This window comes from Thunnus albacares, chromosome 8, assembly GCF_914725855.1.
Source record: "Thunnus albacares chromosome 8, fThuAlb1.1, whole genome shotgun sequence".
NCBI lineage: Eukaryota > Metazoa > Chordata > Actinopteri > Scombriformes > Scombridae > Thunnus > Thunnus albacares.
In genome coordinates, this window is record NC_058113.1 from 32,502,284 (window position 1) to 32,526,754 (window position 24,471).

A 24,471-nucleotide genomic window follows, 5' to 3' on the forward strand; every position below is an offset into this window, starting at 1 on the left:
GACTCTGGGACTGATATCCAAATCAGGAAATGTGCGTCATGTAGCAGGTGGATGTGACTCCCCTCACTGAGACCTGCTGATAGACGTCACAGCGGAGCAGAGGAGAGACACTGAGATAGTGATGTAACCGACCTGCACGCTGGTGTTCGACATGTTGTTTTTTTCTTCCCAAAATATTTGTATGAGACAAATATTCATAAAAAACCCATTATTTGTGCTTTGCCGAATAACGTATTTGTATTCGGGAACAGCTCTAGTTTGGGGGGGTTTTGGATTTGCAGGTTTGACTGGTCAAACACAGACACCACAGTTACTTCAACTTGTTTACTGCTTCATTCTTAATGAATGTCCTCTAATATTCATATCAGGACGCAGGACGGACATTTCTTGTTGTTTATTAACTTCAAAGGCAGAGTCGGGCTTCACTGTCGACTTCCTGAGTCGTTTTAAAAAGAGAGAAAAGAGAAGAGAGAGCAACGAGCCGAGAGCACCAACGAGCTAGAAAGTGAATGTGGGAAAAAAAAAACTTTATTTTCAGGTTTCATTTTCATCTAAAAACAGAAATATATAACCACAAAACACATCAACAGGTCGTCTACGGTGGAGAGCTGCGTTTCTTCCTTTCATTCATTCATAAATACAAAGAACAACAAGACAACTCTGTGTTGTTCCTTCATTTGTGATCGCTGCAGTGCTTTTGGTTTGTTTTTTTTTAAATCTGCAATGAGTCTAATTTGCATAATCTTCACAGTTCCTCAGATCTGACAGAAACAGGAATGCACCAAAGAGACTTTTACTTCCTGGTTTAGTTCTTGAGATTAGTTCCTCTGCAGGTTCTGCAGAAACTCTCTGGTTGAAAACAGTCTAAAAAAAATAAAACGCAAATTGCAGCAAAACCGTAATTATACTTAAAACTCAAAGAACACATCTCATCAAAGTGTTGCAGTGTTGTAATTAAATATGAAATACTTGGATTCAAGTGATTATGGCGACAGTGAAATACTGAATGTGTGACTGAAGCAGGACAGAAGTAGAGAAATGACGGCTGGTGTCTCTGGTGTTCTTGTGTTTTTTTTTATTTAAGAGGCAGACATCAGTGGCAGCGCTGTGTTTCAAAACAAGATTTCTTTGCAGACCTGCTGCACTAAGCCAGAATGCCCCCCCCCCCCCCTCCCCCTCCCCCTTCCTCCCAGAGAGGTGGACTGTCTGGGCTTCAGTCAAACTGGAATCACTGGGAACAGAGTAAAGGAGGTGGACTGGTATCAGTAGGTCTTCTTCCAGGAGCGGAGGTACAGCTGGATGGGGAGGAGAGGGTTTCTGTTCTGCAGACTCGGGTGGAAGACGTCAAAATCCGCCCTCCTCACTCTCTGCAGGTAGTCCTCCAGCACCACCTGCAGCACACCAACACCACAGAAGAAGAAGAAGAGTTGATCAGGTTTGGCTGAAAGAGCTCTGACATGGTGAGTAAACAGCCTGGTAATTAGACTGAAATGCATTTTCATTTCAGTGTATTCATTCAGCTTCACATTGTGCTCATGTTAGCAGGTTTATTGTTGAGAGGAGCTCCAGCCAATCAGCAGCGAGACGGCCTTTTTTTTTTTTTTAATCAACACAGAAGCTGTTGATGGAGCATTTACATGAAAATAAACCTCATTTTTGAGACTTCAGAGTCAGCGTTTTTTTAAAGCAAAGGCCATTAAATGTATTTAAATTCTGTAATTATTTCTCTCTAAAGTTTAGTTTTCATTAGCAGCAGATTCACAATCACACTGATTCACTGTAAACGAGGCAGCATGTGATCCATCTTTTACTGTTTATAATTTGATCTCGGTGATATCAGCCTCCCTGTTGTTTACTGTTCTCTCTCTCTCCATCGATTTTCCACCTCAGCGTGTTTCCAGTTGTTCTCTGTGTGTGTGAAATCTGATAAACTGCCTCCAGTGATGTCACTCGAGTCAGCATTGGCTGGCAATGAAGAGTCTGAGAAATAAAAACAATCTGAGGGTGTGGAGGTTATCAGTCAAGTTGAATTGTGGGTAATGTAGGCGCCCAAGTTTTGACAAGGAAGAAAAAAATGTATAAAAAGACGACATCTGTAGTTCTGCTGCTTGATTTTGATCCTTTTCTTTAATAAGGAGTCTGACAATAGTTAAAGGAGTGAGATAATAAATCTGTGTATTTCTCTTCAGTTTTAAAGTCTTATGTGTTGATGCAAAAGCCAACGTTTCCTACTGCTGCTGCTGCTTCTCATTAAAAGTGTTTAACTGGTGAGAAACTGGCTGGTTTTTATTAAGTTACAGGAATGTAAATGACACAGAGGCAGAAAACCAACAAATCAACCAGGACTGAAATCTACAGAACTTATTTATACATATTATTATTATTATTATTATTATTATTCTGCAAGTTGACTTATAAAAACCTCTTGGTGTCTTTTTTTTCTGGCAGCTTCTCTGTCACTGTTTTTCTTGGACGTGGCTACTGTGGGCAGCAAACATCACGTCTATTTAAATCACTGAACAACACTGAGATGTTGGCTGTAATTCAGACTAGATTCTCTCCAGAGACTCAGATGTACGTTTGAGTTTTGTCAAATGTGATTTTTTTCCAGTTTTTTTTTCCCTTTGAGCAGAAAAGAAAATTCAGCCTTAATTGAATCAGGGAGGAAAACTATCTGCACGACTACAGCAGACACCAGTATGTTTGTGTTTTTTTTACACGTTGGGTGAACTGATCCGCTGCAGAAATCTGTAGAGAACAAGAACATGGAGAGATCACGTATTGTTCTTCCTCAGGCTTTGATTATTTGTGCTCGACTCTCGCAGCGCTCACCTGTCTGAGCAGCATTTAAATAAAGATTTGTGTGTGGAAATAAAAGAGCTGCGGAGGTCAGTCGTCCCTGAGGCTTCACCAGCAGCGCTCTGTGTTTCCTGCTCTTTCAGATGATTCTCATCCAAACCTGCGATTCATCTGAATTAAATTTTCAGTGGCTGTGTCTCACACACACACACACACACACACACACACACACACACACACACACACACACACACACACACACACACACTCACATATGCACACAAATAACCTCTGCTGCACTGCAGACGTCCACTGCAGCGTGAAAATCATAATTCTACGTTCAGGAGGGCAGAGCTGCGTTTAGTGTCTCAGCTCTCTGCTGTATTTATAACAGATCAGAACAACAGCAGGTAGAACGTTTACTGAGCTTCTCTCATCACAATAACTACTAGTCAGTTAAAGTTTAAACCAGTTTATTAGAAATAAGCATCTTTCAGTAAAAAAAAAGCTATAAAAGCTACAACAATGAGCCTAACAGTAGATATAATGTAGGGCTGCAACTAGAGATTGTTTTCATTATCAATAAATGTTCTAAAAAATGTCGATCAAATGTCTTGTTTTGTCCACAACTCAAAGATATTCAGTTTACTGTCAAAGAGACTAAAGAAACCAGAAAATATTCACATTTAAGAAGCTGGAATCAGGACGTTTATTCTTAAAAAAATGACTCTAAACAATTAATTCATTATCAAAATAGTTCAATAATTCAATAGTTGGCAACTAATTGATTAATCGGCTAATCGTTGCAGCTTTAATATACTGTATGTATCTTTTGTTCACTAGTTCTCAGCAGAAACAAACAGTGAACTCAACTCTGACACATCATCAGCTTTAAGTTGACATGTTGAACTTGTTAGCAAACAGCTGCTTATTTCCACATCCAGCAGTTACAACATGATCATCACATTGATAATGTCAATAATTACTTGTGGGGTTCCTCAGGGTTCTATTCTTGATCCTTTGTAGTTTCAATCTGGTTAAAGCTGCTTGAAATTATGTTTATTGTCCACTTGTTTTCAGCAGAATCGCCTCTAAACATGACTTCTGTCATATTATCAGTTTATAGAGCAGTTGTGGCTAACATGTTAGCAAACAGTTGTTTATTTCCACATCCAGCAGTTACGGAGCAACATTATCATTCATGTGGAGTCGTGTTTCTGTCCACCTGGTGAATGTGAGTCCAATATTCACTCTCTTTTAGCTTCTGTTTTTACTCTCTACCAACTCCTGAGGGAAATATCTGGCTCTTTAGCTGCTAAATGCTCCACTATGTTCACCAGCTAGTCTACAGCTAACTGTTGGTGCTGAGCAGGTAGTGTACAGCGACTTTTTTACAGCTTTTTCTCTGAAAACGACGCTATGAGACGCTGAGAGTGAACCAGAACAGTAAAGTTGCAGCCGGACAGATAAACAATGAGCTGAAACTCACTATAAAGCTCCGTAAAGCCGAGAGGAGCTGCAGAGTCTCTGATGATTCTCTGTAGGTTCATCACTACGAGCCAAACACATTAAGAAATATCAGTTGTAGCAGCTTTAAGTGTTTAGGAGGGGTAAGAGCAGACTTTCTAGAGGAGTTTCTGCAAAGAAATTGTCACTAAAATATGTTAAATCACAAACTGTGTTTCTCAGGTGGAAAGCCAGTAAGTATATTTTATATTTAAGCTACTAGCTCAGATCAGAATATGAGACAATTAACTCTGGAAATTACATTTAAAACAGTTGAGGCCGTCTTTTATTTGAGGACAAGACAAACACATGTTCACAACAACAACAGAGATGCTTTTGGTTCTGTTTTAACAGTGAAAACAAGGTTTTTACTGCAGAAACACATCGAGCTCCAAAATCGTCTGTCAAGCGGTCGAGAATTACTGCTGTCACAGATAACGAGGAGCTCAAAAAGTCAAAAAAAAAAAGACAATCTGCAAAAAGCTGAGGAGGAGTTCCAGTAATTGTGATCACTTCCACAGACGGGCTGACTGACACTCGTGACTTTACAATCTGCTTTAATGGAATTATTGAACTTTTACGAGACAGAAAAGCTTCACGGATGAAGACTTTCTTCTCCTTGGATTAATAATATCTGAGGGGAAACTTTCCTAACAGCCTTTTTTTTTTTTTTTTTCCACAAACAGCTGTTGGAAAAATGGTGAGTCGTCTTATATTCAGGCCAGTAGACTGATTCCATCTTCTGAGACTTTCCTTCACTTCATTTCAGCAGGAAATATTGTGTTTTTTTACTTCTCTTACACCAACACTGTTTACATGTTAAAGGTGGGTTTACAGTTGTGTATTATGTGATTAAAGCGAATCTATTCCTCAGAAATGTACGAGCTGTGATTGGTCAGCTACGGTTAATTGACGGCGACGACACCATGATGCAAGTCTGAAGGAAGAGTCAGTAATCTGCTGCTGGTCAGTAATAAACATCTGGCATCATCTGTCTGTCACAGTGAATAAGAAACATCGTTTATATAAACGACGAGAGCGCAGAGATAACGAGACGAGACCGACCGTCCCTCCGCTGCTCCAAACACCAAGTAAATGAAAGGATGTAAACACAGATACTGAGGCTGGAAGATCAAAGCAGGAAACAGAGCGATGACGTCTGTCTAGTGTTGCTGTCGTGATGTAAAAAAGGTGAAATCTGACACTGAATTATAAACCCAAACCCCCCCGACTGCCTGTACCTACAGCTGAACTGTCAGAATCCTCTCGTTTCAGGTATAAATCCACAGACTTAACATCATTTCTACAATTACACAGTCTGAGCTGTCAGAGTTTAATGTGTTTGGCTCTTGGTGATGAACCTGCAGAGAGATATCAGCCACTCTGAACCCCCCCAACCCCCCCCCCCCCCTCGGCTTTATAGAGAGTTTCTGCTCTTTGTTATTAAAAATTCCAGTAGTATCTCATCCTGTAGTTATAAAAAAGATTAGTCTCTACTACTGTTATGCAAATATTACGGTTTGGGAGCATCAGTACAAACGAAGCAGAAGAAGAAGAGGACACAACCAGATGACGTCATTAAAAGTCATCTCCTTTGTTCATTACGTGTAATTATGAAAATGACAATGTTTTTAGAAAATTCACTTAAAAAGCACTTAAAAAGCACTGAGATGTCAGTTTTTAATTAGAGCTGCATGTGATAAATCGTTTCACCATTTCTTAAGCAAATAATAATTCAGTTTCTGAAAGGTGAAAAATTGAAGCTTTTTCTTTGTCATACAAATATTCAGTTGAATATTTTTGGGTTTCAGACAAAACAAGACGTCTGAGGACGTCACATTTCACTCTGAGAAATTATAATGGACATTTTTTTCACTATTTTCAGACTTTTTGTAGATTAATTGAGAAAATCATTGGCAGATTAATCAATAATAAATAGCTGCAGCCTTATTTTTAATAATATCAAAGATGTTACACAGAATAACTGAAAGCTAAACCTTGTTCATAGATGTTAGGAGAAGAAAATTATATATTTATTTATTTATTTATATAACTTCTTTTTGCAAAAATATTGAAAAGCATTCAGCGTTTTTTTGCTACAAGAATTATGTTTAATATTTGAATATTTAGTTCCAGTTTTGCTAACAGGCGGCGGTGAAACACACTAACAGACACACACACACATTTGCAGCCTGTTAAACATGAATAAGCGAGTTTATGAGTTGTTTTTTTTTTTTAAATCTGTTTTTCTTCTTCTCATCTCAAAATTGCCAAACTGAGTGAAAATCATTCTGATATTTTGCCAAACCCAAGTCGTGTTTGTGAAGATATTTCCTGTGACAGACGGATGAAACGATCCCGCGGCGAAAAAAAAAAAACGAAACACAGACACAAACTTACAGGCTGTAATTGTAAATGTATTCTCCTTTAAGCAGACTGGCATCATTGTTTTTCATGATTGCCTTCAACTTACATCATCGCTCCACTGAATAACAACATCTCCTCATATTTTCACTGTCAGAGCCACTTAAGTGTTTTAACTCCTGCTGCTCGAAGACAAGACTGACGTGAATTAACTTTCAGTCGACATACGAGACTGAAAACACATTTAGAGTCTCTGCATGTGACCTGAAAGCACATTTTAGAATCTAAAAAAAAGAATAAAGTGATGAATTATCTTCACCGAGGATGTTTTAGTTTGTTTTTTTATCTGCAAGATACCTTGAAAACATACAATAAATATATTATAGAACTCATGTCAGAGGACAGATCCGCCTCAGGCTGAGCTGGAACAGATTAGAGTTAGAAACTATCGAGAGATAAAAGCTTTGATATTCAGCCCTAAAGGCCTGTTTGAGGAATCAGTTTATTGTGATGAGAAGTCAGAATCGTTCAGCTTTAGTGAACATTTGGGTTTTTGTGTGTTTGTGCTACTTAAAAACACAAAAAGAGAGACTTTCATTTGAATAAACTGGTTTAAATGTTGCATTTACTTCAAGCTTTTCACCAGCGCTTAATTAAAAGTTTCAAGTCATCATTTAACATTTGCTTTTCAGTGTTTTTTTTGGGTTTTTTTAAAATATTGACAGATGGCTTCCTTTTTTCCCCCCAACTTTTTCAAAGCCACATGGATAAATGTCATCCTGAATTTGTCCCAGATTGTATTTAATCCATTTATTTAATGTTTGAAGACTCACCGTCTGGAGGAAAGCCGGAGTAGCAGCTGCCGGGACGTCGTGGCTGAACGATCGCGCCTGAAGGAGAAAACAAGAAAAAAAAAAAAAACTCAAAGAAGAGTTTCAGACCGAACACCATTAAAAGTTTATTCACATTAGTGGCACAAACTGGGACTAAAACTGAGAACAAGTGAAGCGAAGAAACGTCCACATTGACGTAGAAAACGCAGCTCAGCTGAGAGTTTTATGACGTCATTGAACCTTTTTCACAGGTGTTTAAAGTGTAAATAATAAACTGAATGAGTCCATTTAAGCTGCTTCAGTTTCAGGTGTTACATCCTGGTTGTTGTCGTACATGACGACTGTCAAACTAGTCGAGTATTTAAACAGCAGGTGGCGCTAATTCTCCAGTCGGTGCCATTAAACCACTGAAGAAGAAGAAGACACAACGAGATGACATCATTAATCCTTCCATGCATGCAAATTATACAGAATTTGAAAACTATAAAATATTTATTTTCAAAGCTGTTAAACTAATGTTTTAACATATTTTAAGATTCTAATACTGCTCAGTGCAAAACATTGTTCCTGACTGCTCAGCCTCTCCCCTCTGTCTTACTGCATTTATATAACACATGAGCTACAGATGACTTGAAATGCAGAAGATCCTTCTTTTCTAATCCAGACATTCTTTTGAGGTGCTGAGCATTCACTCAGCATCCTCAGCATCTTCAGCATCCTCAGCCCCCTAAAACTTCAAGCTACATTCTAATAATATAAATTGATTTACAGCCAAAAAAGTTACTGCAGATGAAGTATTTTCAAGAACAACACAGTTGCAGTAACAGTATAATTGTAGTTGAAATATAGTCACTGATGCTTGATGTCCAACTTAGTGGACAGATGATTAATCATCATTTGTTATACAAATTTGTCATACAATTTTAACAACTGTATTACTCCTTAGTTTTTACTTCATGTTAGAAAATTTACCTGCAGGGGTCTACTACCATAGAAGGATTGACAAGATATTCCTGAGCTGCTGAGCGTTTCCGGCCAGTCGGTGGCCATCTTGGTTTTGAGAAATTTGTGTTGCACTTACAAAGGCTGGCCAATGGATGGCAGCGGATGGGACGACACACTAGAGTCCACTGTGTTGGCTGATGTGCAACTATACCATTAAAACCCCCCATACATATATACTGTCCACTGTAGTGACCACTATGCATGAAAGGGTTAATAGAGCGACAGTCAAAGCTTTAACGATGGGAAACATGACGGAAATATGATGTTTCTGTTAGTTTCATGTATCGATGTGAGGAAGGTTACAGTCTCCTCATCATCGCTCCGCACAGATCTGATGTTTTCAGCTCTTCAGTCACATGATTCATGACGTCATCATAGATTCATGACGTCTGTTTACGTTGCACTTTGTCACATTTTGCTTTTACTGATGCATCAACTTTTCTACTTCAGCTGAGCGTAAAAACTTTTGTGATATTTTGACTTTTTTTTTAAAAAATTCTCCTCATTTCCACTCATTGAAAACAGATTTTTCATACTGTGTTATAGTTTCTGTAGCTTTTCTTCTACTATTTAAAAGTTTAATTATGTGTTTCCATTAAGAAGCTATAAAGGCAGAAAGAAGAGCATGTTTGACATTTTGGCTCCAGAAACTAAAACTTTCTGTTTATTTAATGTTTTTCTGGGTGAATTTATGTTCTACAAATGTGACTTTTGGCAACATTTTCACCTTTAAAAGAAAGATTAGGGTGAAGAAACCATTTTTCTTGCAGTCACGTGTCCTAATTTTGTCTCTTGGATACATTAAAATATATATAAATATATATATTTAATTGTTTGCTTGTGCTTTATGCACTGCGGTATATTAATATCATTATGGATTTAAATGTTTCATCAGAACCATTATACTGTATATTCTAATAACTGGAATAACCTGCATATCAACCTCCACTCTTTCCTCGTTCTTTTTCAGTTAATTAGCGCAGCATTTTTCTAATTGACTCACAGCCAGAAGAGAACATCATAAAAGGACAGTAAACAGTAAACACATTAAATACATAAAGGAGGAAGTAAACCCTCATTTATATCCTTATTGTTTACACTCAGTACAATCACATGTGCTCCAACTGTTAGGAACATTTCTAATTGGTGTAAACAAGGTTCAAATAAAACATTAATGCTGACCAATGTTTGGACGGCTGCTTAATGAGAAAAAAAAAAAAAAAAAGCTTCCACACATAAACAAATCAATGAGGCGTGTTAGCTGACGCTAATAAATCTCAAAAGCAATTAGCCCCAAACTCATCAGAGCTACATTAGTAACTAAAACTTGATTTAAAATGAACTTTCCAGAACATTTTCATTCAGCCGCCGTGATGCAGATGCACAACACATCTCACACAGCTGCGTGTCAACTCTCACCGCTCTTCATTTGAATATTAAAAAAAAAATAGCTCTTCATCGTGTTCCTGCTGTTTCAGCTCCGGCTAAAGTGGCTTAAGAGGTGTTCAAGAGCTCTCAGCGTTCAGTGTTACAAAACAAAGCTGCTGCGGGAGGGAATTTTAATTTTCCCTTGTCAGAGCCTGGATTTCAGTCGCCAGCTGCTGCATCAGTGTCGGGAGCTTCGGTCTCACTTGACTGTGATGTTGTTCGGCATGAAAATGGTTTCCAGAGAAACTTTTTTTTTTTTTTTGCTTTTCCAGGACAGTTTCCAGGACTTTTAGAGAGAACAGATTCTACCTAATAAAAGCTGTGGGGTCGGATTCATCAAGCGTCTCAGAGCGGAAAATTTGATCCCACTTTTAAGGCCAAGGCCCCATCTCCGCTGCTGTTTTACTGCACTCAGAGCCACAAAGTAGAAACTACGTGTTGTAGTTCTCTTACATAGATACATACACGCCTCCATAGACTGTAAACAAAGCTACTCACATGGGTTAAAAAATAAGATGTAGCTTATGAAGTAAATTATAACAGTATTAAAACTATTAATTCTGTAATGTGACACAGAAATGTGAACATAGCATCTCTCTAGCCTGAATAAATAATAAGATTTAAGACCTTATAAAAACATTTGACCTGTTGTCATGAAGCTGAGGTTCATTATCCAGCCAGGAGGACGTGATTGTGTTCACTAGGGCTGTAGTCTGCTGGTCGACTGGTCGATTAGTTGGTCGATATGCTCTCGTCCGACTAAATTCTCATTGGTCGAATAATCTACGTGTTATTTTCATAAGGAGAAAAATGCTACATCAACAGTTTTCCAGGATTAATCCATTATTTCCTGCGGCGGGGGGGGGGCAGACTAACAAATTACCTGTGAAAACAACGGGGGTGTATTCAAAACACCCCCGTTGTTTTCACAACTTTGAACTCGCCCAACCTTTCAGTGAGCTTGTTCTCATCAAGCTTTAATAAAACATCTCTCCTCTCTCTGAACATCATCTCCTGACAGCTTAGGACTCCTCTGGAGCTCCTAAATGTCAGCCAATATAGAAGAGATTTCTTTAGTTAAGAAAGTTACTTTTACTCCTGATCCTAAAAGTAAGACCAAAAACGTTTCACTCTGTGATTTTTTTGGCCAGTTAGGAGTGATTTCCTCCTCTGAGAAGCTTAGTTTTCCCAGTTTGGTGCAGAAGAACTTGACCTCAACTCCATCAACACCTTCGGGATGAACTGGACTTGATTGTCGGATCGTAATCCCTGCGGCCATGATCCAAAAGAAGAACGGGGGGCCTGTTAAGTGTCTACATACTTTTGGCCATGTGATGTGTTACGTACGTGTTCCAGGTGAACGTGAGCCTGACTGGCGATGTCATAGGTGACATCACGGATGCTCTGCTCCCGGCTGCCGCGGATGAAGTCCTCCTGAGAAGCTCCGTGCTGCAGAAACACAGAAAAAGACAACGACTCGTTATGTTTGTGTTTCGGGTTCACAACTGATTTCAACAACAGAGACGATCTCTGCAGTTCAGCTTTACACATGTATGAGAGATGAGTTACTCTTTAAAACAGCTGAAAGAAGAAACTTTAACTGCTCCAGGTCGCTTTGTTGTACACCAGCGAGGGCGGGAGACATGCTGCTACAGGATACAGCCGACACTGACGCCTCACAGAACCATCTGACACCAGAACCCAAAAACCTTAAACTGTTTAAGGTTCAAGCTTTTACATTACTGGGTCACTGGAAGTATTAATCTGCACAAACATTTGTCTTAAATGTTCTCCAAAAGATTTTCTCTTGATAAAGTTTTGAGTTTCTTTAGTAAAATTTCTGCTTTTTGTCTCAAACTAAATACCATCACAGCTCATGCTAACGGTGGACTTTGAGATTTAATAACATCTTATCATATTTATCACCACTAATTGCTCCTAAAAGTGGTAAATTGGCAACAACTGGCAGGTAATGTGCCAGATTAATGCTCAAAATACCCATGAAGCCTCCGTGTGTGTGTGTGTCCTGGTGTTTGGCTACATGACGCTGCTGTCAAGACCAGACTGAGTTGTTGTTCTGTTTATTCCACATAAAACCTAAACATCATTTCCTGTGTTTCAACAGAAGAACATTAAATATAAAAGCTTTCATGAGCTGCTGTAGGATTGATCATAAATATGTTACAGCTATGAAATAAAGTGGAATAAAACTGACATCTACATGATCATTTAGAGAATTATTGTCTCAAACACTTTGCTAGAGATGATCTGTTTATATTAGTATAATAAAACCTTTCTTTCTCCTCAGGTGTTCAAAGGTTTTAAAGTTTAACAACTGAAGAAAACTTGAAGGAAACTTAAAAAAAATGCTGGAGGAGCTTTTGAGAGACGTTGCAACAGTTTATAATAGCAGACAAAGAAAATACAAAGAAGAGTTTGGACACGTCTGATACAAACTGAGACTTTGTAGAGAAGACATGTAAACTATGAACAGTTGTTTTGTCTTAAAAAACACAGAATACATCAAATAATGTTTAAAAATGATGCGTCACATTGATTCATGAAGCCCGAGAGGAGGGCAACGCGTAAAGAAGTCTAAAAAAAAGCCGTCTGTATTGATCTATAAAGAGATGAGAGATTCTTACAGTATCTTCTGTCCACAGCTGCTTTATACTGTATGAAAAGCTTCTCCGTCAGTCTGCAGCGTCTGAAGGCAGCACGACTGATATGTTGATAAATCTGCTTCCTATCTTGGTGCAGACACGCATATCTTTGTATGATTTCCAGTTAAAAACTCCTTATTTATCTTCTACTGGTCCTTTATGCAGCCCCTCAGTTCAGCCTCTGTCTGAAACAGGCCGTTTTAGCTCCTGTCTCTTTAAGGTCCCGCCTCCTGATGAGCCCACTCTGTTCTGATTGGTCAGCTTTCAGGAAGCTTCCTCCGGCTCTGGAGGCTACGTAAACACTTTACTCCAAATGTCAACTTCTCAAATCCATCCATACATGTTGGAGCTGAACAACACATGGAAACACCTTAGCAACCACCTTAGCAACCAAGGTTAGGGAACAGACGGCCATTTATGACGTCAGCTAATCAGCAAGGTAGAAAAAAGACGCTGCAAACAAAGCGTTCAGGACAGGTTGAAGCCCTGACTTTTGACTTGCAGGCAGCATTTCTACATACGTTCACCTCAAGTTTTCTAACTTTGACCATGTTTAACATCCGACACCAGAACAGGAAATAAATAAACCAGTAAGAAGCAGAATATTTCCTCTTTAATCTCAGTGAGGTTTTTTCCTGGTTAAATAAAAAGGTGAATAAAGTCAAAGAGTCCACTGTGTTTACCTTCATTAAACCTCCCGCTAACGACATCAGGCTGCTGCAAGTAAACAGACACCTCAGCACACATCAGACGGGTCTGTAATAACCGGCCTGTTTAACGGGGGAGACGTCAGATTCCCGGAGCTCATTATTCCTTCATGTCACAACCTCTTGTTCTGATTAAAAGAAAAATTCCAGCAGCTCTTGAGTTATTCTTGAAATTCATTACCAAGCAAACACTGCAGTGTTTAAGATGTGATTACAGTAGAATTATAACTGAAACAGTGTCAGGTTGAGGATTATTTGAATTGCGGGAGGGAATAAATTAAATATCCAGGAGAGCTGCGAGTCTTTCTGCCCGCTGTAAAACGTTCTGCAGGATTTAGGAGGATGAGGAGCATCTTTAGCATTTTATCCCACCACGGATACGACTGTTGTTTGGATGTTTTTATATTGTTTTTTTTTAACAGTTTTTTATCAATGGTTTACATGTTGGTATTTATTTACTGCACTTTGATCAGTGTTGGTTGATTAGGATGTGTCATGCTATTATAGATGAATGAATTGAACCTTTGCTCCAACTAAATATATTCTTCAAATTACATATTTCTATAACGCGCCGTCGTCCTCTGGCTGCAGACGTGTGGTGTCGTGTTCACATGGCAACACACATCCAAAACAACAACAACAACATCATTTCCTGGAGAAGCCGATTCTTCTTCATTTGTTGAGCCGGTTGTCGTCACGCCTCGCTGTGATTGGCTCAGCTGTTTCAGAGCTGTAAGACCAGTGATGTGATTGGCTGAGAGTGTATTTTATTATTCATCTTCTCATCTATACTCCACTGCTCCCGGCACCTTTGCTGCACATTATTCAAGCGAAACAGCAGGTGGAGACGCTCACACACAACTAACGCTTAGCTGCTTGTGTTTGTGTGATTAAAACAGAACCGTGATTTTTTAAATATTTTTCTTGTTGTCAACAAATCTCATGTACAGAACTCATCCTACTTCCAAGAACTGTGCAAACATCCAAAGCCTGATATGTCTCCTATCTGTTGTTGTGAGTCACAGCGCTGCACATGTTCCTTCATGTAGAAACGACTGCAAACAGATTTGTTGACAATAACAAAAAAAATAGAGAAAATCACCTGCCTTACCTGGTGAACAACATCATCTTGAAAATAAGGAGCAGGAGGAATCTTTTTTTTATTATTTGTGAGACCTTTGAACAGGAGGAAATGACATCTCTTCACTGGTGTATTCTTCTCTCAGCACCTCGGCTCTGCAGACTGTGACGACTAAATCGAGGCTCTCGAGTGAAGCGTTCTGACCTCGTCTCTTTCTCTAACACGAGACAAAAAAAAAAAAAAAAAACAGGCCAATTTCTGCTCCTGTTCCTGTCTGAATGGGAGGAAACTTGCCCGAGGATGTGAAGATAATAATGGCTGAAAGCTGCAGAGAGAGATTTCTTTTATGAGAGTGAAAGGTGAACACTTCAACCAGTAACACCTGACTGACAAAAACATTTATATTCCACCTCAGAGACACCTGTCAGCATCCAAACATATGAACCATCAGCTTATAATCTACCAGTAAATCACTTATTTAAACCTGGAAACCAAACTGCCTGCGCTTCCTGCTCAGGATCGATGGCGTTATTTCCAGTTTTCATCAACCACATGTTGAAAAAACAGGTGAAATGCTTAAATTGGCCCAAGTGGTGCACTAACACCACCCGGCTGTTATATATAATATATGAGAATAACCCTGAGTTGATGAAAATCCAGAAAAAAATCATCTGTTTCTGTATTTGGACCGTCAGAGTGTTTTCACAACTGAATCTTGTGAATTTCAAGCCCTCAAACGAGTCTTACAGGCAGATTTTCCTCTCAGGATAAAGTCACATCTTCTCTCAGGTTAAGAAATATTGAGCAGAGCGACTAGAAACAGCCAACCGGTCCTCCAAATTAAACCAGCAAATACATCATTGGACCATGTGACACCAGAACGACACATAGCAGTGTTTTCTAATCGACAGGATGACATCGTTTATCTGTGTTTTCCAAAACCATTAAACATAAAGATGATTGATGACGTGGCAACGCTGTGGTTAAAGTCTGGTTAGGTTTAGGCACAAAAAACCACTTGGTTATGTTTAGGGAAAGGTCATTAAAAATCATAGTTACATTTATTTTAAAAATGTCCCCACTCCTCCTCCTCTTCCTCCTTCTCCTCCAAATGTGGAAAATGTGCCGACATATACGTCATCTGAACTGCGTCACTGCTCCCGGTCGTACTTACTACGGCCACTAGATGGCATCTGTCACTCAAATATAACTTTATTTTCATTGTTGGTGACTGACATTGTGATTTTCTCGGGAGGACACATGAGTGATGATCAACACGGTTTATAGAACAAAAACTAAACGAAGGCGCACAGCGACTGATACCGCTGCTGTGAAATGTAAGATACAAAACACAGACAGAGGAATTAATAAACGTACAGCAGCTGAAATGTGCTGATCTAAAACTGCTGCTTCTCTGTAAAGTCGACACAAACAGACAGTGGTGATATATATAGACGGACACATCATGGTGACGTTGTTCTCTTCTCTCTCTTCAGAGTTTGTTTTCATTCATCTGCTGAAGGAGGAACGTTTCTCTGAGTTCACCTTAAATATCAGTTTAACACGTGAACCTATGAGCAGGATTTATGACATCACAACCAGTTAGGAGCCAATCATGGTCCAGTATTCAGCTTACATAAGTGTGATGTGGAAACTCGAAGCACAAACAGTGAGGAACTGAAAGATTTTAATGAGATATTTATACTTTTTTATGAAAAAACCTCATCAGATGATATTATTAAAAGCAGAGTATTTCTTTGAATGTCTTAAATCATGTCTGGAGGATGTTTGTTATGTTTTTGTTAGATTCTCCTCTTGTCTACAGTGAGTAGATGAGCTTCAGTGCTGCAGGTCTGAAACTGCACAGAAAGCACACCAGCCTCACTTCTAATTTACAGCAGTAGAACGTCTCCCGACAGCCGCAAACACACAAAAACAAATGATAACTAATGTTTCTGTCTACAGCAGGAAGGACACCATATTTAAGACCTTTATAAACATCATATTTTCTGATGTTTTAAACCTTCTAAAACCTTTTTTTGAAAGCAACAAAGTCAGAACTTCTCTAGACCTGCAGATAACCTGATATTACCGGATGTTTATATTCTTTAAAAGACAGAAATCTCTTTTAATTTAACTACATTTAGAGTCTTTTAATCTGACCAGACTGTATTCTATGATTAGCATGGATTTATGGTTTATAAGTGAACCATAACTGCACTCTGAGTCATGAAGCGTGAGTCATAGAAAACGTCCATGAGTCCGTTAGTCATGTTCAGCGTCTTTTGGGGTAAAAACTGACACTGACTGTTTGTTGCCTCGAGGCTGCGATCATGTGTCAGCAGAGTCTCAGTCATATGAACCCGGAGGCTCTGCAGTCATGCAGTCAGGTAGCGTTCACACAAAAAACACAAAAATCACTTTTATCCATCTGACAGAGCTTTTAATTAGCTGTTTAAATAATGTTCTCATGCTGCTTTTATCTGTTTGACTGATTTGCTGGTGTAGTTTTTCATAAGATAAGTTGTTTGAATTGAATTTTAATTAAAATGGTAAAAAAAAAAATGTTTTGAAAAAGAAAAGTTTTTGGAAGTTTTCTTTTAACAACGGAGTCATTTGTTTAAAAAAAGAAGAAAAAAAATAGGAATTTCCTCTAAAAAAAAAAAAAAAAGCTTATCCACATATGTTCACATGTTTGCATGTTCAGCTGACTGTTAATTAATAAAATGAAAGTGTAATAACTAAAACTGTTTGTATCTCTGTAATTACAACCAAAATGACAAAAGTTCTTTCAAGGAAACTTTTTGTCAAAAATCATTTCTGGTATCAAATCAAAGTCCTTCACTGTCTTTTGTTTTGAATAACTTCCTGATAATTTGCAAGAAGTTTCCTTGAAAGGAGTAATTTGGTATTAATTATAAGGATATAATTTATCTTAATTATCCACCAGGCTGGAAAATGATCTTTATGTTCACCAAAGAAATATATATGAAGCAGTCAGTAAAACAAACACAGAGACTTTAAACATTAAAAACAGTTAATATTTGCTGTTTAAATGTCATCAGTCAGTTTGCAGAGTTCAGAAGACTGACTGCACTAAAGATGAAGGACTAGTTAAACATGTTCTTAGTTTCTAGACTCTACAGCACCTCCCGGAGCTCAGAGACTCAAACTGGCTGAACAGAGGAATAAAGTTAACATCCAACAAAGTTAAATGAAGGATGTTTGAGGTTTGTAACTTTTCAGCTGATCATCAGAATAAACCTGAAAGTTTATTCTAAGATCTACAGTTTAAGTGATTGAACAAGGCGGAAGATGAAGAGTTTTATACACTAGTTTTACATTAGTTATTACTTTTAATTGATGTAATTAAGTTCAATTGAAGTCAAGAAAAAATATTTTTTTAATTATTTGGTTAAATTAATTAACTAAACTGTTTTAATCTTTACATGTAGAGACACTGAAGTCTGACGTCACTGTGCTTCTCCAATTAAAGTCAAACATCAAGACTCATCAGAGATCAATACAAGGCTGCAACTAACAATTATTTTCATTATTGATTAATCTATCAATTAATCGATATGTTTATCTCTCTATAAAATGTCAGAAAATGGTGAAAAAGGTCGAGATGACGTCTTCAAATGTCGTGTTTTGTCCACAAACCAAAGACATCTAGTTTACTATCAATGAGGACTAAACGAACTGGAAATTATTCATATTGAAGAAGCTGGAATGAGAAAATGTTCTGACTCTAGATGATTAATAGATTATCAAAATAGTTGGCAACTCATTAATTAATCGCCTATTAGATCCAGCTGTGGATCAATCTATAAACAAACACACCTGTATGATCACAGTATCCAGCTGTTGAAATCTATTTATGCCTTGTGTGTCACTGTTGACTGAGATTAATAGACGCTTGTGCAAAAAATAAAAAAAAATTGTTTACACACAAACATCCATCTACTGATCGACTCGTCGTCTCTCAACCTGTCGACCGTCTCACTGAAGACAAAATACAACAAAAACGATTTTTTTTCCTCCTTATTTCCCAAAAACAAGAAACTGGAAAAGACTTTTCACTGTCAGATGTGTTTTTACACTTAAATATTAGGAATTATACACATGAATCAAGTCAAAGGTATGAATATGTTTGAGTGATGTGTTCAGTTCGTCCCACTGGATGAAGAAGAGGAGCTAAATGGTTCTGGAGATGTTGTGGAAGTTTACAGCACACCACCACAGCGCCCTCTTCAGGCAGCAGAGTGGAGGTGATGTGAGGTCAGTCAGGAGGCCTCAGGTCACAAACATCATCACTCCAGCTGAAGACTTTCAGGGCAGAGCCTGTTTGCTTCATGCAGCAGCCTAAATACATCTGCACCATATATATACATACATACATATATATATTATATATATATATATATATATACTATATAAACCTTCCTCCTCCTCCTCCTCCTCTCAGATCCTCCAGCAGCAGCAGCGGTTTGTTGTTCTCTATGTGGGACAGATGGCTCAGGCAAAGGTTGCAAATTGTTTGCAGCGTTATTTGTTTATCTGTTTATCAGGCAGGAGGGTTTAAATCTGAGGTGCTCTACTTTTTCATCGTACGGTTGTTGTGTAATGATCCCGATTTCATTACTGCTTTTCTACGAGAACATCTTCTGACATCACGTCACAGCCGAACCATTAGTCAGCAAAACATGTGCAGGCATGTGTGTGGGTGTGGGTGTGTGTGTGTGTGTGTGTGTGTGTGTGTGGGGGGGGGGGGGGGGGGGGGGATTCTTGTGATTTTATGTTAATTATATCCTGATGTTAAACATGCTTAAAGTTCCAAAACTTGAGGTGAACATGTGTAGAAATGCTGCCTGCAAGTCAAAACTCAGGGCTTCAACCTGCCCTGAACGCTTCGTTGCTGCTATGAGCTCGTCACGCATGCCTATAAACAGCTGTCCATTCCATAGCTTTGGTTGCTAAGGTGGTTGCTAAGGTGTTTCCATGTGTCGTTCACGTTGTTTACTTTCATATTTTAGATCTGATTCAGCTCCAACATGTACGGATGGATTTGAGAAGTTGACATTTGGAGTAAAGAAGGATAAAAAGAAGTGAAATCCTGCTACTATAGTTTGTTTACGTAGCCTCCGGAGCCGGAGGAAGCTTCCTGAAAGCTGACCAATCAGAACAGAGTGGACTCATCGGGAGGCGGGGCCTTAAAGAGACAGGAGCTAAAACGGCCTGTTTCAGACAGAGGCTGAACTGAGGGGCTGCATAAAGGACCAGTAGAAGATAAATAAGGAGTTTTTAACTGGGAATCACGCAAAGATATTCCAGTAGAGCCCCAGAATATAAATATAGAGCTGGAAATGTGCAGAATATGTCCTCACCCTCTAAGTTGATATGTTGAACTTGTTGCTTATTTCCACATCCAGCAGTTACGGAGCAACATTATCATTCATTTAGAGTCGTGTTTCTGTCCACCTTGTGAATGTAAGTCCAATATTCACTCTCTTTTAGCTTCTGTTTTTACTCTCTACCAACTCCTGAGGGAAATATCTGGCTCTTTAGCTGCTAAATGCTCCACTATGTTCACCAGCTAGTCTACAGCTAAGCAGGTAGTGTACAGCGGCTTTTTACAGCTTTTTCTCTGAAAATGACGACACTATGAGAGCGCTGAGAATGAACCAGAACAGTAAAGTCACTGAAGTTTTCTGCTCACCAGCATGCAGATGTCCATCGGCAGGTAAACTTTCCGTCGGCTGCTGTTATACGGAGTCGCTCTCAGACACGTCACGATTCCGTGAGCTTTCCCGATGTGACTCGCTGCGTGGTCCGCATGCACGTTTTTCACCCCTGTGAACAAAAACAGACAAAAAGTTTGGGATCAACTGTGATAAAAATTTCATTCAGTGTTTCATCTGCTGAAGTTCAAGTCCACCTGTCCTCACCTAAACACTCCAGCAGCAGGTATAATAAGGAGGACTGTGTGTTCTCTGAATACTTCTCCAGTTCCTGCAGGTTCCTGTAGGCTCTGTCATCCATATCCTTTTCCTGAGACACAGACAGTTTTGGTGAATATTCATCTTAAAAGGACGGATTCACAATGTTTCCATTCCATAAACCAGCAGTCAGGTGTCCATATGAACAGTAATGTAATCATTCCTCCTGTTCATACTGGATATTAAAAGATCCTTCAAATGTGCTTTCAATGGAAGTGATGGAGGCCAAAATCCACAGTGTGTCCACACAGTCATTTAAAAGTCTGTGTGAAGCTTCTATTCAGCTTCATCAGTCTGAGTTAGTCATATCAAGTGGATATCTGACACATTTACAGTCTTTTTAGCATCAAATTCCCTCTTTGTGTTTCCTCGGACAGTGTTTCCCTGTTGAGCTGCAGGTGGAAGTATAGTAACAAAAAGAGGAACTTTGGCACTAAAAAGACTGTAACGTTGAAAGATATCTACTTGATTTGACTCATTTGGACGCTGAAGCTTCATATTAGCTTCAGATAAACTTTTAAATACATTTTTGCACAGAAGGAGGACTGTGGGTTTTGTCCCCCATCACTTCCATTGTAAGGTCATTATGAAGGGATCTTCTAATGGTCAGTATGAACAGGAGGAATGATTACAGCAAGAAAAACAGGTTTCACAGTTCATCCTGACTGTTGAGTAAATATTTCCTTTGTTGACAGCACTTTAGACTAACTTACCGTTTTTGACTTATAACCTCTTTATTCAAAGCATGTCCATTTCTTTTTCTTTCTCAGACTGTTTTATTTGAATATTTTAAGGTCCTGAAGACGTCCAGTATAACGACCCACCATCTCAATATGAGCCAATAAATAAATAAAAAGTATAAAGACCAAAAAACTCTGTGTAATATTTGTTTTTTCTTTCCCATCTCTTGAGGAGGCTCCTGAACCCCAGACTGGGAACCAGTGCTTTAAAATAACACTGATAACCCACCAATCAAACAAGACACATGATGTATGAGCTGTTATAACTACACATTCAACAAGGTGACTTTAATAAAGCGACACATGATGCAGCCATGTCTTACTCTCTCTGTTATGATCCTCAGCAGCCATCTCTTTGTCAGGTAGTGTTTCCTCACCGCCTGCAAAACATCATCCAGACCGTTAATTATCTGACGAGGCATCGTTTAATCGACTTAAAGTTCCTGAGAGAACAATGAAGCTTGTTACAGAGATATAAAACATCTATCAGGCTGGTATTTACCCTCCACAGCTCGTTGCTGACCGGCTGGTTCGGCGGCTCGTCTCGGTAGATTTCCTCTATGGCCGTCTTCCAGAACTGCATTCGCATCAGACCAATGGTCTTCTGGGAAACGGAGTCCTTCACCTTATGGAGAAACACACACATAAGAAGGCAAATGTTTAAAATAAACTACTTTGGAGCAGCTTGGAAACAAAGACTGGATGATTCGTAATGTAGTTTTTTAAACAGAGAAGCTTTTACGTGACGTTCTGGTATCAGTAGTTATAAAAGTACAGAACAGTAGTATTAGCTGTAGTAGTGGAGGTGGTACTGTAGTATCAGTAGTATTATGAGTAATGAGTCCTGGTCCTGTCTGGCTGTAGGAATACCTGCCTGTGCCAGCTCCACGTTGAAGGCTCTCAGAGCCAGAGAGGAGCGCCGCGCCTCCTCCGGGAGGAGGAGCGAGGACACGAAGCCGTCATAGTCTCTGGACCTGAGAGTGAAGAGTGAAGACATACACTTTATATCATTCTTATATAGTTATAGTCATGTTTCACTCTTTGTTTTTGTCATTTTTAGATAACTTGCAGTACTTTTCTACTTCTGACAACATTTTCCTCCTTTTCTTACTACTTTTTCATTCAGCAGGGACTCAACAAGTTCTATATTCATATTTTTCAGACAAACAGAGATGCAACAGATATAGAAACAATCCTAAACATGATCAAATCTCTGCTCATTAGGCACCAAAGTTATTAAACTGAAAATGAAACGTCTTTGAGACTTTTGACTAAACTATTATACAACTATTTAGAAAATCTATGAATCGTTTTAGTCATTTTTCAAGCAAAAAAAACCCAAAATATTTCCTGGTTCTCATATGTGATGATTTGCTGTTTTTCTTTGTCCTGTATAACAGTGATTGAATATCTTTATGTTTCGGACCTTTAGTCGGACAAAACAAGCTAACTGATGACATCACTGTGGGCTCTAAAAAATATCAATGCAATTTTTTCACTATTTTGCAACATTTCATCATTACCCCAGCCACAAACAAACAAATAAACAAAAAGCAAAAACAGTGCTTCAATGAAATACAATGGGCTTTGTCTTTAACAAAAGTCCATTAAACATTTTTTTACATCTATACTTTTTGCATTTTCCAAATACGAGATAAAAAAAATGACCAAAAATCACAGAAAGTACGTCAACAACCCTGACAAATGAAAGGAAAAACCAGAACAGGTCTGAATGTTTGACCCCTACAGTGAGGGGATCTGGTTGATCCGGTTTGTTTGTTGCTCGTCCCCTTAGAGGGAAGGATCACTGCTAATCAATGTGATCAGCTTTATCCTAATGATGAAACATGTCTGTCCTGATGGGAGTGGTCTCTCTTCCAGGATGATTCACAGGACACGAGGGGTCACTGAACGGTCTGATGAGTATTAAATGATGTGAATCATATGTTATGACCTTCACAGTCACCTGATCTCAACCCAGCTGATCACCTATAGACAGAGCTCTCCATCATCATCATCATCATCATCAAAACACCAGATGAGGGAAAATCTTTCTGAAGAATGATGAGTTCAGAGACTGTAGGATCAACAACAAGGAGCTCTGAAGCTGTTCTGGAGGCTTTATATTGGTTTTTCCTTTAATTTGTCACCCTTCTGTTTATTATACATATATATATGTGCATTCCTTGTCTATTCCTTGTCGTTGTGTTGTGTTATAAGTTGCAAAATCAACTTTTTTGTCCACCGGTCAAACGGCTGGTTAATGTTCACATTTTATCAGCCGCTCAATAGATCACTGTTTGTTTGGTTTTTTGGCTGGTGAGTGAAGCAGCTACTTGCATATTTCACCAGCATTTGGCTGCTGTCTGGTGATAATTTTGTGCCTTTTGTGTTTTGCATAAGTACATGAGGAACCGAAGTCCAACTCCATGTGTGCGTAAACGTTACTCAGCCAATAAAGGTGATTCTTATACTAAATATTAACCTCTGTGTGATCTGGATTGAGCCGAAATTAACAGTGAACACGAAAGATTAAGATAAAACACTAACATTTAAAAATATATGTATTTAGTGTTATTAATTCTTGCGATGTCTGTGTTTATACCTAATATTTGAATGAAGTCTGGCGAGGACTCGTCTCCCTACAAAAAATATAAACCTAAATTGAAACTTATCCATTTATAATATTGCTATATTCTTTTTAATTAAAGACGTGGTGTGTGGAGTCTGATGATGGAGGTAAATGAAGTTAATTAAGTTAACTTCAGCTGGTTTGTTGTGATGACTGAGTGCAGTCAGACCCACCGGACCAGATCCAAGCAGAACTTCTCGTTGTGTTGTGAGTCCGCCGTCGCGCTGCTGGCGGCTCTGTGGACTCCGGTACCGCTGGGAGAAATCTGTCTGTGAACAGCGAGATACAGCCAGGTTTTACTGCTCAATAATCCATGTTTAACACTGATGCCAGCTGCCATGTTACCCTTCAACTTCTTCTTCTTCTTCTTCTTTTTCCCGCACACCGGGGACGGTTTAATGCACTGCTGCCTCCCGGTGGTGTAAGACCGTCATTACTGCTGTATATATGATGTGACATAGATGTTTGGTTTTGAGGAAGTGTACTGAAATGCCCCAGTTTTCTCAGGGGATTCTTTTTAATTCACAGTTTCTCTAATTCAATGAACAAAACCCTCCTTTCCCCAAGATGTACATGTTGGACAAACTCCAGGCCCCAGATGCGTAAAACTCTGTAGATTCATGACTAAAACTGTGTCTACGCACAAAGCCAGGAAGCATTATTTTCGCCAGATTTATAAAGCTGTGCATACTCAACAATGAAGAACTGGGCGCA

At 38.8% G+C, this 24,471-nt stretch overlaps 1 protein-coding gene across 2 annotated transcripts; it reads right to left on the reverse strand.

Moving 5' to 3' along the window:
• Positions 1-510: 510 nt before the first annotated feature.
• ndufaf6 (NADH:ubiquinone oxidoreductase complex assembly factor 6) lies at positions 511-24,150 on the reverse strand. Of its 2 annotated transcripts, XM_044359555.1 has the most exons (9): positions 23,931-24,150; positions 22,000-22,099; positions 21,628-21,750; positions 21,449-21,505; positions 20,335-20,437; positions 20,106-20,239; positions 11,283-11,384; positions 7,503-7,559; positions 511-1,391 (listed from the first exon to the last, which is right to left on the reverse strand). In XM_044359555.1, the coding sequence occupies exons 1-9, from the start codon at positions 24,095-24,097 to the stop codon at positions 1,263-1,265; spliced, it is 972 nt and encodes a 323-aa protein (XP_044215490.1). In that variant the 5' UTR covers positions 24,098-24,150; the 3' UTR covers positions 511-1,262. The 2 variants fall into 2 exon arrangements, with proteins under 2 accessions (XP_044215490.1, XP_044215491.1); XM_044359556.1 differs by lacking the exon at positions 23,931-24,150 and having other exon boundaries at positions 21,996-22,076.
• Positions 24,151-24,471: the final 321 nt, after the last annotated feature.

Excerpts from the sequence above, each read along its gene's own strand:
- ndufaf6 (XM_044359555.1), bottom strand. The coding sequence starts at position 24,097 with ATGGCAGCTGGCATCAGTGTTAAACATGGATTATTGAGCAGTAAAACC. Across the intron at positions 20,438-21,448 it reads TGAGGATCATAACAGAGAGA|GAAAAGGATATGGATGACAG; the intron begins GTAAGACATGGC and ends TCTGTGTCTCAG. Across the intron at positions 7,560-11,282 it reads CTCACGTTCACCTGGAACAC|GCGCGATCGTTCAGCCACGA; the intron begins GTACGTAACACA and ends TTTCTCCTTCAG.